Raw genomic sequence first — 14,324 nt, 5'->3', positions numbered from 1 at the left:
GAGTTGTAGCCTTAGTGTTTTTGTTTGTAGCTGACATGAGTGGCATGTGCTGTGGTCTTCTACCGTAGCCTAGCTGCTTCAAGGTTTAATGTGTTGCGTGTTCAGAGATGCTCTTCTGCATACCTTGGTTGTAACAAGCAGTTATTTGAGTTAATCTGGTCATTCTCCTCTGACCTCTGAGATCAACAGGGTATTTTAGCCCAGAGACCTGCAGCTCACTGGATACTTTCTCTTTTTCAAAGCATTCTAAGTACACTGAGTTGGTGTCATGTGATTGGCCGACAAGCAGTTGAATGGGTGAACCTAACAAAGCAGCCAATGAGCGCATATAACTTTAAATATAAGCATTCATATAACTAAAACCAAATTTTTTTCTAACTTTAATTAAATCAAACAAACACTGATTAAAAAATGATTTAGCCTCTGAATTTATCACTTTAGATTTTCACATTCCAACTACATGGACAGAGTTTTCAATGCACTATATTGTAAAGTTTTCTAAGGTGCTAAACCTCAATATTCCAGTGTTTCATTTTTTTTTAACGTTTTTTTAAAGACATCCTTGAAGTTACAAGTTTTGTAACAGAAATTACACATGCACACACTTTCCACGCATTAAGAACGCAGTGTGAAGGTGCTTTTTACCTTAATGATCAATGGTGTCAAATTTGGACAACTTTACTGTTACAGTATTATCTACTGTAACAGTAAAGTTGTTAGTAACATTTACATGTAAACAAAGGAATAAGGAACCAGACTGATCAGTGATGAAAGCTGATGGAACAAGAAATGAGGTGTTTGAATGGAAATACCTTAATCCTGCTGAGAAATGGCCCAGTATAAACACATAACCTTTAAATACATAATTTTGGTCATAACTCACTGTATGGCAGTGCAGACTGTGGGAAGGTCCAAGCAAGTTATGTCCGCATAATTTATGATTTCTTTTGTTTACTTTTGTTTTTAGTCTTAATGTGATGAAGAAATCAAATATTCGGAATCTTTTTGTAACTTGTGCTAAACTGGGATTAATGGTCTAACTACCATACAAACCTTTAAAGCTTCTTTTTTCCTCCCTTTGTCTGACTTGAAACAACAATGTGTTATTTAAGATACAGATGAACAAGGCCCTACGCCATCTTCTTTTCCTCTCTGAAAACCTAGTAGTATCGCCATCTTTGGCGGAAACAAGACATTTGATGCCATCAATCACACAATGACTGACAGGCTGGCTTCTTGAGATCGAACCCCAAACACCTTCACTGCCTCCACAAGGCCAGACAGACAGCAGTCTGCAGTATTAAATGTGCCTGACAGTGAAATCCTCAAAAGGTAGCAATACAGGTAAAACGTCTGTGTGTGTGTGGGGGGGAATCTGCAGTCCAATCTTCTCATGGAAACACTGTTATCTACACAGAAACACTGCCATGTTTCCACATAGATAACGCTGTAGTCCTCTGGGTCTCTTTGACATTCACACTGCACATTTAGTAAGTGTCCTGTGTCGCTAAACAAAGAGCTGATAAACATTAAATTTGACCTGAATTATACCTCAGCCACATTTTGATTAACATCTGAGTGCAGACAATACCAAATCAAACATTTAAAACAAGTGTGGAGACATTTTAGAGTCGGACAGTTGGGAACAAATCATGGATGATGAGTATTTTTTATAACAGAAGAACACGTGCCAAACCTTTCTACGTACCTCAACGACAGGCATCTGGACGTGTGCACAATGTTCCTATCCTAAAATGTCACCGTTATTTTGTGTGAGCAGCAACATTACTATCTGTGTTTACACTGTAGTACTGCTACCTTTACTTACGTAAAAGATCCAAATACTTGAGCTGTTCAATCTTTCGAGATCTACATACGTGGATGTGTCACTGTAATCTTCATGCAGATGTTTAAGGAAAAGCATGAAGATTTCATGTGGAGGGACTCGGGAGCATTTTGTCAGGTTTATGCAGCTTTAAAAAAATTGATTGGTTGATTCTCAGTGCTCTTATCAGCCGTGGGTTCATCTGCGAACGTGCGGTAGATGCCCAGCAACATGGGCAAAATGTGTGTTTCACTTTACAGAAACTTGGTACTATTAAAAGTTCACATATACGCTGAATTTTATCAGGTAGATGCAAACACAGCTCCAAATGATCCCAAAGTTGCCTCATATCTGCTGGTTATATAAATTAGCAGTATTGGTACAGCCATGTGTGTACTTTGCTTTCATATTATGTTTACTTCTGCAAAGTTGACAGAAAAATGTGAAAAAGATTAACGTTCACTAAACCTGCTAAGCTTTTTTACATCTTCCCAGAAACTGAGATGAGCTCCCATGTTGGAAGTGTCTTGCTCATGTGGTAATATTGGTGTCCGAAGGGTGTTTCTTGTGTTTTGCATTGCTTAAAAACAATGAATAGATTAGATTAGATTAGATTAGATAGAACTTTATTAATCCCTCGGGTGGGTTCCTCTGGGAAATTCGATTTCCAAAAAAGCACAGCACCGACAGAAGTTACAGAGTTACAGAATAATATATATATATATATATATATATATATATATATATATATATATATATACACACACACACACACACACACACACATATATATAAATACAGAGACAATATAAATAAAATATACGAAGGGGATAAATAGAATAAATAGGAATAAAAATAAAAATACAGGTGAATAAAAATATTTTACCATTAATCTTTTTCTTTGGCAAAAATCACAGTAAACATGATTTTGCACAGAAATACTTGACAACAGTTTGCTTTGGATTGTAATGCATTCTCCCAATCCTTAATGTAAAGCTTCTCTTTTCCCCACCCCAGTATCAGACTGATAGTAACAGAGCTACACATCCATAAATGGTTAACGGAGCAGTGGTATTCAGGATGCTACAGTATGTGTAATATTTTCCAACTATTGTGAGAGTAACCTGCCTGTCATCATTACAAACAGCAGGACACATGCTTTGCCCAGCGCTTTGTGCTTTTATATGGTTTTAAGTTGAGCAGCCTTGGTCTCAGTTCGGAAACCCTCTTCAGAGCTGATGGGCACACTCATAATTTAAAGGTGAAGTATAAATATTAATGACACGGCTCATTCAGAAGGACACTCTTCCACCAAGGATGTCCTGTGCTACTGGGATGAAGCCCAAAGGTAAAAAAAAACAAAACACTAGTGATGGAACAAAAAGTTCACCTATTCAAATATTTATCTGAACAAAGGGTGGCAGAGGGGTGCAACGCAGTTGGTGATGCTGGTGCTGATGAGTGTGCGTGACAGCGAGGGATCACATCAGCAAAGGCGATGAGGGGATGATGATGAGCTGGAGGAGGACAAGGGTGAGGGGGTGGGGTGATGCCTTTAGGTGCAATGCTGTTAGATGAGAATAACGCATCTAACTTAGCGGCTACTGATACAACTGGAAGTGTCGCATAATCTTAGAGGGGTTGTGTTTTAAGGAGACGGAAGCACATAAAGATGGAGGTTTGTGTGTGTGTGTGTGTGTGTGTGTGTGTGTGTGTGTGTGTATACACAAATTATAAAGCCGGTTACTTATGTGACATTTCCTTCACTACATGTCCTTTTATAGATGTAAGTTTATTTTACCCTGGAGGCTGCAGGCATCAGTCCTAGGGGATATGAGTTATGTCACATGTTGCCAAAAGAAACGAACCGAGACAAATTTGATTAATTTAACTATTAATTAACAACACTCCACTGAAAACCATGTTCGCCGCTTTCGGGAACAGGAGGACACTAACAGGGCAGGCGGTCTATTTGGGGATAAGGCAAATATGCCCCAAAAAATTAAACATGCCCTGTTGTATACAGTAATTCTTCAGAGATGAAGATGTAATATAAATTGAACGCCCAACCCATAAGTGACCTTATCCGCAGTGATTGGATTTAAACATGCCACAGTTTGTCACTGCTTTATGTAATCATCAAACTGTCACCTTCCCTCAGGGTGACTTGACAATCAATCCAGTGCGCACCTGCCTGCTCTCCTACTTATTCATCACCGTTAAGTGTTGGAATAATGTACATGTATTTCTACACACGTGCATCTGCAGCTGTACCACAGGTATACATATGTAATACATACATCTTTATTTTTTCTCGAAGACAAACACATGAATTATGCAGCGTTTCTACTAGTTTCATGTGGCTTTAGTTGAGAGAAGCACTACCTTAATACACATCTAAGTGCGTGTGTGCGCGTTTTTAAACAATTTCCTTCTGGTTTCTCCTCCTCACTGCCAGGATGCAGAGAATTAATCATCATAAATCTTTATATAAGAACGAGATAATAATAATTTAGCATCTAAGTGGGCACAGCAGCGGCATTTCTCATTCTTGAGAGCAAACACACATGCGTGGAAAGTCAGATTCATTATACTGCGAATGTGAAGAGAAAGAATGTGTTTTACATTTTATTTCAATCTTACGAGATATCCTACAGCTGATATTTGTACGGATTTATAGAGTAGACGCACGCAGGCGCGCTCAGCCTCTGTGTCTATATTAAGGTCTCACCTGGTGCCTGGATGACCTGCGCGAGCCAAATGACGGCGACCAGCCCGACTCCACAGCAGCAGAACCGCTGGAAGGGCCGCCGGTGCCTCGCTGCTGCTTTCATTCCTCAGCCGGCCGCATATCCACCAGAAACATCTGTTGCTCTCTTTTACTTGTTTCACACTTTTACACCGCAAGAAGCTCCGAACAAACCGCCAGCAGTAGCAGGAGCAGAAAACGACTTCTCTGACAAGTTGTGTCAAAAAAAGAAAATCCCCGCAAACGACAAACCCGTTTTTTTTTATTTCCCCCCCTCCAGGCTCAGAGGAGACGTTTTGCTGGTAAACTCATCCAAAGGTCCGGGTCGCACATAGCGAGGAGAGGCGCAAAAAAGCTTTCCGCCTTCATGTGTACAGTGTGAAAGGTCGACAGCAGATCCCACAGTGAGCTGCAGCAACAGGAGGCGACATGCTCTGTCTGAGCCCTGTGTGCCTTCACTCTGCCTGTCTGCTCACGCTGTGGGCTTCCCCCGTGCGGCCACCAGGCGACGACAAACGCAGCCGATGTCGAGCAGATGACATGTGGTTGATATTTCCACTTTTCCGAGCTGCAAGCTGTGGCTTATTAAAGAAAAACACTGCAAGGTGTGACGGACACCTCTCCAGAAGAACTGTATGATTTAACTTCCCCTGGGGCAATGCTCTGTCTACACCTGATTGGCTGAGCGCACCTGGTTCACCTAATTACAGGGGTGCAAAGCGGGGAATGATGGAAACTGGAGCCGAATGCGTTACAGTATTTTAAATAATCGCTTTCACATCCAGGGAACCTTGAAGCGGCTCTAAATATTTTCTTTCTTGTACTTGTTTATAATTTGAAATGTGCAAAAAAAACAACAACCTTAAAACAGAAGATAACCTGACCTTAGTGCATCTCTTTTTAAAGAGAGACCTGGCAAAGAGAGCAGCAGAAGTTACAACAAATTTAACACATTCTAATAATAACAAGTGAAGAAACAAACACATCGCATATTCAGTACATTCAATTATTTTTCTTTAAAGGTACAGTGTGGAAAATTTCACCACTAGATGTCAGTAGATTGCAGATTGCAGTCAACTGAATTCTGTTTTCCTCTCAGTTCAGTTACATAATCTTATCTACTGTAGTCGCTCTAGAAAAAACAAATCTCGTGAATGTAGGCTTTAGGTCTGCTGTTTATTCAGCCAGTGTCCATGTCTATTTACGCTAGGAGGATGTAAATCTTTGTGAAAGGAGTCCGATACAACTCAATTAGTCAAATAAGTTCCCTTCTGATCAGTGGCAGCAATACTGAGGTCAGTTGTTGAGGACATCTTTTTCTGTTAGTAAGCGCTGCAGTTTTTGCTGCTGTTAGCTGCTGTTAGCCTTCTTTGAAGTGGATATAACATTTTCAGACTTGAATACTTAGTGAATAAACTCTCTTAAGATGTGAGAATATAATCAAACTGTTTATTAGAGGGAAAGTGTCCTTTTTTATGACACTCAAGCCTAACATTAGTTGTTAGGCTAACTTATATAAGTTAACATTTAGTGCTAACTTATAACCAGCTGTTGTCGTTGTCTAGCCAGCTCATTGTCAGCTGTCCAGATACATCAAGGTTGCAAGAAACTGCAACAATATTGGGAATGAATAAACATGTTTATGCACATTTTTGTGTATTAGAGCTCTGTCTTCAGCTCAGGAGATGAGGCTTGAAGTGAGGAGGAAAAGGATAAAGTGGAAGTGAAGGAGGAGAGAGAGGAGTGGTGGAGGAGGAGAAAAACATAATGAGAAAGAGAAAACATACAGTATGAACATATATACTTTGAAGGAGCTATTTGTGAAATTTAAATTAAACATTTAATTCAATTCAGTTTTCTTTATATTACACCAAATCACAACAACAATTGCCTTAAAAAACCCTCTACTGCATGACTTTTTAATTTTGGGGGAAAAAAATATTTCTCCCTATTTTGGGGGAGCTTTAGGGTCCCTAATAATATATCAATCATAAAATTTGACACCCTCCCCCCCCCCAAACAGATATTGGTTTGTTGCTTCAAGGCAACACTGTGCAACAAGGGTAGTAAAATGCCAAGTTATTCTATAATAAGTTGTATTAGTACAACAAGAAAGAACAAATAAATAAACAACAAATAAACAATGTAAATATTTCACAAAACAATAAAACACCAAAATACATCCAACATTTGACCCTAACCCCATGCACGTGCGCGCACGCACACACACACGTTGTGTTTCCATCACTTTTGGGGACATTACATTAACTTACATTAATTTTCTGGAGATTTATCCTGACTCTACCCATTACAAGTCCCTGCCTGAACCTTACCCTAACCCTGACTCAAGCCTTCACCCTAAAATTGAATGATTTATCTTGCAATTTGTCTCCATAAAGTAGGCGAGACCTCACAATTTGAGTGTGTAAACAAATTTGTGTCCCCACAACAATAAGTAATACATGACCACACACACTGACACCCACACAGCAATATTGGTATGGCAGGGATCAGGCCCACACAATGTGCTTACACATGGCCCACATACCGCAAAGAATGATGGCCCTTTGGTGGCCCAGACCTGGTTTGCCAGAGGTGGCCCACACATGGGCCAGCACAAGGCCAGTTTCAGACACCCTGGTCGTCCTGTGCTGGCCCATGTGTGGATTACCTCTGGCAAACCTGATCTGGGCCACCAAAGGGCCGTTATTCATTGCGGTATGTGGGCCATCTGTAGGTGGTGTGCAGCCACGGGCCAGTTGTAGACACACTGCTGGCCCTGTGCTGGCCCAGAACGGTTTCAGCTCTGGCCCCAGATGTCAGCATAATGTGTACCTTAATCAAGCCATGCAATAACAACATGTGCCAGAACATGCAAAACAGTGCAAAAGTAACATGCCGAAACTCTGTTCAGACGGTGAATGGACTGATTTTTATGTAGCGCTTTTCTACTCTCCCAGATTATTCAAAGTGCCAGCTTGATACCAGATCCTGGCCAGACCTGCTTGCTATGTGGGCACTAACACACACACAGACACAGTTACTTTACCAACTGACCCCTGACCCCTGAGCTCCTAAGTGTCCCTCAAACCTCATTCAGGGATCCACTCCTCTACTTCACTGTCACTCCCTGAAAGCTCACTGTCCTCACTTTCTGAGGACAGAAAGTGCACATTCCCTTGGTTTCCTTGCATAAAAAGCTTTTACATTCGTGTCCTGTAATTATGAGTAGATTGTAAAGTAAAAAACATTGACTATGATCATATAAATGCACACAAACACATCTCTACACACATATCCAAATGCATTATATTGCCTGAAAAAATTGGGCTAACTGCGCAGTGTTGCCTTGAGGCAACGAATGAAAATGAGCAGTTTTACAGTATAAATAAATTTTAAAAAGTAAAACAAACTATCAAATATGCTTCTTAACATATTCATGCACACACAAGTATTTTTTAATATACATTTATTTCACTATAAACATGTAAAATAGTGATCTTTATCTTGCCTCCTAATGGAGATGTCTCTCATGTAGTGCAGCTTGCAGAAAGGGGCCCTGCCCCCCCCCCCCCCCCCTCCCCCAAATCAAAGTCACACCAACTTCAACTCATCATTTTATTGGAAAGAGATGTGCCTGGTAGCATTGTTTGAAAAAAAAAAAGTTGTTTTTTTTAAGGGCCACCGTAAGGCATGAAAATGTGGGGGTAGATGAGGGGAGGTAGACAGAACACAGACACAAAATGCAATAAATATATAGTGTAATGGTTCTATTGTGGCCAAAAAGGACTGGAGTAATTACAGTGCGGAACACAGAGCAGTTGCAAGACTCAGACAAACAAGAACACTTATAAAATAGGTCATTTATTTTCTATAGTACCCCATTCATTATTTTCGTTGACCACAGCCTTTTAACCCCTTACCCACAAGGATCAGCAGTCTGGCACAACTAGTGCAGAAACAGCCAGCAGGGAGCAACTCTGTCTTTGCACAAAGGAGGTCATGTTGTATTTAAGTCTATAGGAAAGTTCACCTTATATATGACCTCAGCAAATGCTTATCTTATGACCTTGTGCTCTCAATCCCTTTCATTGGCTATGGTCAAAATGCCAAACTCAAGTCCAGATGACCAGTGGTTAACATCATATCCATCATTTATATAATCAGGTTTGAACCTCATGAGTTTTCTCTGATTACTCCAGCTTCCTCCTGGCCAGATAAATGCAATTTTAGGTTAACTCATGGCTTGAAATTGATGCTAAAGTGACGTGGTTGTTTCAAGGTACCCTCTGTCAAGTGGGATAGCCCTTCCCCCCACGGGATAAGATATTAAAAAAATGGATGGATAGAAAACTTTTTAAAGACAGAAGTGGTGTTTTTTTTTCCACTGCCAAGTTTTCTTTAATTAAAACATCAGAATGTTTCCTATGAGAACACAACGTGTTTATATCCAAGGCTAGCAAATGGTTTCATTTCCCTCCTTGTAAAACATTTAGGTATGCCAAAAGCCCAAACAAATAATGACAGGAGCAGACCAGAGACCATGTTGTGAGTTGACCACACTAGCCAGAACAACACCCATCATGGAAAATATTAAGTTTATATCCTAGGTGAACATTGCACAAGAATAAACATTTCAAATAACAGAACAAGATGGTAACAATCCCATGAACTCTGACGGTCCTCCACACATGATCAGCTCTCCACGAGTTGCCAGCAGATGTAAAATGGTAAAGATCATTAGTTGTGTCCCTCAGCAGCATTGGGTGTTTTGTTCTTCTCTTTTTTGGCCTTTCGGTAAAATTGTAAAACGCATAAAGACATAAAACTAAAAGCAAAGATTTGAGTTTGCAAAACAAAGCAAGGTGAGAATGGTTTCATTAAGAAGTGTATTGGCGTGTGTGCGGGGGTTCTCACTGTATCATCTTATGCTGTTTTTGTATCCATATCAGTGCCATGTAGTGATGCATCTGGCCAGCTCACTAACAACAGCATCCAGATAAAGGTAGTGAGGTAGTGGAGACATCACTGAATGAAGTATAATTAGCTGCAATCATTTATTCTATTTGCTAATCTGCCCATAAAGTTGTTCTTAATTAATTAAGCTGCATAGTGCTGTGCAGATGTTGCTTTCCTTGTGTCCACTTCCTCCCCACTGCAAGCGGCAGGAGGAGATTTCGAAGCTTCATTTCTCCAGCGAGCTCGCTCTCACAGGAAATGTCCACCCTGACAAGTCACATAATATACTTTTGTTATTATTAGCACAAGTCAGCCAAAAGAGTCACGTGGCTCGTTTGCAACACCAAAAAACTCGAGACAAGTGATAAATTTTATTTCAGGACACTCAACTTCAGATTCAGATTTTCTGCTTTGACGAAGATTAAAGAGAAAGAATGAAAAAGAAAACATATTTAACTTCTCTCTTTTCTTCCCTATTTTCTCATTCCCAGTTCTTGAAGTAATGCAAAATAAAAATGACAGAAGTGTGCATGGATCATCTGTATGCAGAAACAAAGGCTACTTGTCACATGGAGACCTTCCAGAAACAGGGTGAAGATGAAGAAACACTCCTGCAGTCCGGTCTGCTAGTAATCCACCCTGCCAGGTTTCCAGAAAGCACACAAACCCTTTTGTGTAAAATGTGGATGGACTGTACGATAGAAGCGGTCTGGCTAATGTCTTCTTTTAAAAAATTAAGACCTTAAAAAAAGACACATTTTCACTTCAGGAGAATGGAAAAAAAGGTGAAGCAGCCTCATTCAACACCAGAGAGCCTGCAGCGCCCTGGTGTTTTTCATTTTTAATGTTTAACTCCAGAGTTTTTGGCAGGCTGGCAGGACTCGGATTAGTTTATCACTGACTTGTAGGTGTTGTTTTATGAAGTATATCACTTATTAACAGACTGCTTGCTTTACAAAACTACTGCATTTGTCCGTATGTTTGCATTAGATCAAAAGAAGAATGCAGTGCACAACCTGAGTAAATCTAGTATTTTAAATTGTTAAGATTTAGATTTTATTTGAGATATATCCGTAAAATACGTGTTTTAGCTTTTCACTTGAGTGAAATCCAACCGAGTAAGAGTATTTTTCCAAAACACAAATCTTCCGTTTAACCTTAGACTGGCCCGCATTAACCTGCCTACATAAACTGTTGGGTATATTTTTAAATACATTTTAAATACATTTTAGGAAAACCATTTATTTTTTTTGTTTTTATAGATGGGTATCAAATCAAATCAAATCTAATGAATGTGACTCATCTATTGTGAGTTTAGTTTAACTAATGGCAGGAAGTCTACACGGGCATTGCAAACTTACAGCAGGTTTCATGTACTTGTTGTGGCCTGGCCATTTAAAATCCAATATACAGCATACACACACATTCACTCTCCCTCCCTCCCTCTCTCTCTCTCTCTCTCTCTCTCTCTCTCACACACACACACACACGCCGCCTCTGTATTTACAGAACACGGATGAGTCAAACTGGCTCTAAGCCCTTGAGCTGTTTGTGACACGTAGCCCCTAGTGAAGACTCCTGCTCTCCAACCCCAAATAAAGACATAGACCAGCGCATTGTTGTCATCAGTTCTCCTCCTGGTGTCAGGGCAGGGAAGATTAAGTGTTTTGCTCAGGCTGGTGTTTAGGAAAGCCTTCCAGAGGACAAAGTCCTGGGAAATGTTTGTATCATGTTGTCGTGCTGTATTATGATTGTGGAGCAAGCTGTGGAAAATGTATGTCTTAGCTCACGCTGCATCAGTTCTGGGAGACGGGAATGTGCAGCAAATCAGGATTAAAGCTGCAATGTGTCACCTAAATGCATGATAGTTACATCCTGAATTAAATAAATAAAGATACAAGGTTTTATGGGGAATGTTTTTGGTGTTGTGTAAGGAACTGGTAACATGTTGAGCAGCTGATTATGAGAAGCGCTGTGAAGAGTGCAGCAGGGAGTCCAGGCATGATCATTTCAGCTCATTAATCAGCTCGGCACTTTGATCACAACAGAAGTATTAAAAATGTTCCTTGGATTGAATTGAAATGTGGAAAACACACTCGTGGTTGCCAGACGATCTCCTGTCTGTTCCTCTAATGCTGTGTGATTTCTGGTTTTTGGTGATGTGTCAGAAATTATTGAATGGACTGCCATAAAACCGATCAAAGGAATAAAAATGCAAAGATGGGGTGATCATCAGCCTCATCTGCACTTGAGTGTTCATTACGAGGTGCTGCCTTGCTAAACTAACATGGTGAACTTGGGAAACATTACATCTCCTTAGCAATAACATGCTCGTCTGCTTGGATGTGCTGTTTCTCCTTCGCAAGGAAGGAAAGTTATGGGAAAGTGCGAATGTGGTCTCGTTATTTCAAAACATGAGCCAGATTAAACTCAATGTGCGATGTAGTTTACACTGTCAGCATTTTCAGTTCCCCTGTGGGATGTTTGATGACAGAGAGCATCTCGACAAACAAAACTGCGCCCAACTTGCCAGCTGATATTGTTATGGTGGAGTTTTGAACTGTCAGGGCCAGAGCCTGTCTGCTTGTCAGCTTGCTCAGCTGATCCAAATGACAACCAGGAAGTTAAGCTGTCTGTTTCTTGGATGCATTTTCAAGTTGGTCAAGTGTCACGGTCACAGATCTTCCACATGCTAAAATACTTCAATACCAACGTGTCTATGGTTTTCCACAGCTCTCAGGAGGATATAGGATAAACAATAAGTAAAAAAATGTACATATTGAGGGAAACAAATGCCTAAAAACGAGGCACGTGTTTAACTCATTGATTTCGCTAACCGACTGTTTATTCTATTTAAGATCTCAATCCTAATAAACGTTATTGGTCATGTGACCTTTCACAGGCGATTTAAGATGGTGCTGCTTGGTTTTTTATTATCTGATGAATAGCAGAAGTGCTTCAAATGTCACCAGATACAACAATTAAGGAATCTGGAGTTCTGCAATGTGCAAACCATTCGTTCATTTTCTTTGTCCTATTTTTTCAGCTCTGCACCCACAGGATGAAGAGGGTATATGAGGATTCTTTTTCATTCTCAGTAATAAATAATAAACAATAAATAAACACTGGCATGTGTCCTTTCACTAAATATCCAACCTGTGCAGTCTATAAGCACATATGCTATATACATGTATATATCTATTTATTTATATTCTTTAGTACAATTTGATGCTATATTTATTAGAAACTGTTTTTTGTTATTGTGAATAGAATAAAAGTTTGATAAAACTGGTTATTGCCTATGGATGTGAGACATTTTATTCTGATTTAAATGGTTTTAGTGTTCAATGCAAAGCGATAGTGTTTTAAATCATGCTTTTCAAGAACAAGGATGGATTCACACCTCAACTATTACCTGTAGACAGCAGATATAGAAGAACCCAACATTATTATGGATGCAAAAGTACTGCTTCTGAATACACAGATGGCCAAAGTGCACCAATAAAATATCCCCCACACAATTACATCATCCTCATGAACCAATGATACGAGGCAGGATGGATCAATGCTTTCATGTTGTTCACACTAAATTCTGACCCGACCCTCTGAATGTCACAGCAGAACATGAGACTCATTAGACCAGCCGAGTTTTTTCCATTCTTCAATTGTCCAATTTTGGTGAGCTGTTCTTAGTTGACAGGAGTAGCACAGGGTGCAGTCTCCTGCTGCTGGAGCCATCTGCTTCAAGGTTTAATGCCTTGTGTATTCACAAATGCTCTTCTGCATACGTTCAATGTAACAAGTGGTCATTTTAACCAATGTTGCTTGTCTACCTGCTTCCTTATGTGATTTCTAGCATCCCCACAAGGCCCAGAAAACTGCAGCTTACTGGATATTTTCTCTTTTTGGATCTGGTGTCTGTAAACGTGTGGGAAAATCCCAAGAGATCAGCAGTTTCTAAAACACTCAGACCAGCTTATCTGGCATTGTAAAACTCATAGTCACTTAAATAGCTTTCTTCCTCATTCTGATTCTTAGTTTGATATTCAGCAGGTCGTGTGGACCACATCTAAACGCCCAAGCACACTGAGTTGCTGCCATGTGATTGTCTGGTTAGATATGTGTTAACAACAGGTGTACCTAATGAACTGGCTGACGAGTGTATTTCTTCCTGCCTTATCATCATACTTTTACGTGCTTTTAGTAATCTGATTTGGTCTCTTTCACCTCTGTGTGACTCATCATGCTGTTACCAAACTCTGAGCTGCTTTCACCTGTTCCTTCGTCACAGTCGTTCTGTTCTTGGACAAATTCATCCGACTGTTCTGGCAAAGATCAAACTTTCTGTAGTCGCTAAAGTATAGATCTTCACCAAAAACTGGATGAAGATAGTTCCTTTAAAAGCTCTAGAGTTTAGAAACACCAGCCAAAAATGTGAACTTTTGTGCTACAGCTCAAACGGCATTGAAGTTAAAAAGAGTAGTCTTTTCTCACAGTTTAGTTTTTAAAAGAGTGACCTGCCTGCTCCGTGATCCACAAAATCCCTCAGATTCCAGATTTGAAAAATCCAAGCCAACACAGAATATATGATTTCTCCTTGTAATCTGCTTTCAGGGTATTTGATGTCATATCAGGTTAAGCAGACGGTGACCGTTGTCTCTCCCAACATTTATCCCTTTGAAATTATTAAAGTGCATTTTTAAAAATCACACAATCATCTCTAATAGGTGATGAACTCAGACCGAGTTCATCAAATTCACTGTGTTGATTTCAACGCATCATCAGCCGTCA

General features: G+C 40.0%; 1 protein-coding gene across 1 annotated transcript in view; it reads right to left on the bottom strand.

Moving 5' to 3' along the window:
• Nucleotides 1-5,023, bottom strand: part of LOC147320477 (sodium/potassium/calcium exchanger 3) — a 41,191-nt gene extending 36,168 nt beyond the window's left edge. The window contains exon 1 of the mRNA XM_086308500.1: nucleotides 4,557-5,023. Within this exon, the coding sequence (XP_086164626.1) occupies nucleotides 4,557-4,659 (103 nt within the window). The 5' untranslated portion in view covers nucleotides 4,660-5,023. The remainder of the gene's footprint in view (nucleotides 1-4,556) is intronic.
• Between the last annotated feature and the right edge of the window lie 9,301 nt (nucleotides 5,024-14,324).

Source organism: Aulonocara sp. 'chitande type north' Nkhata Bay, linkage group LG10 (assembly GCF_057382095.1).
Source record: "Aulonocara sp. 'chitande type north' Nkhata Bay isolate Kocher_YH1m ecotype deep benthic linkage group LG10, A_spYH_male_GT1.1, whole genome shotgun sequence".
In the NCBI taxonomy this organism is placed as follows: Eukaryota; Metazoa; Chordata; class Actinopteri; order Cichliformes; family Cichlidae; genus Aulonocara; species Aulonocara sp. 'chitande type north' Nkhata Bay.
The sequence above is the reverse complement of the archived record's forward strand: the minus strand, read 5'-3'. Positions and strand labels throughout refer to the sequence as shown.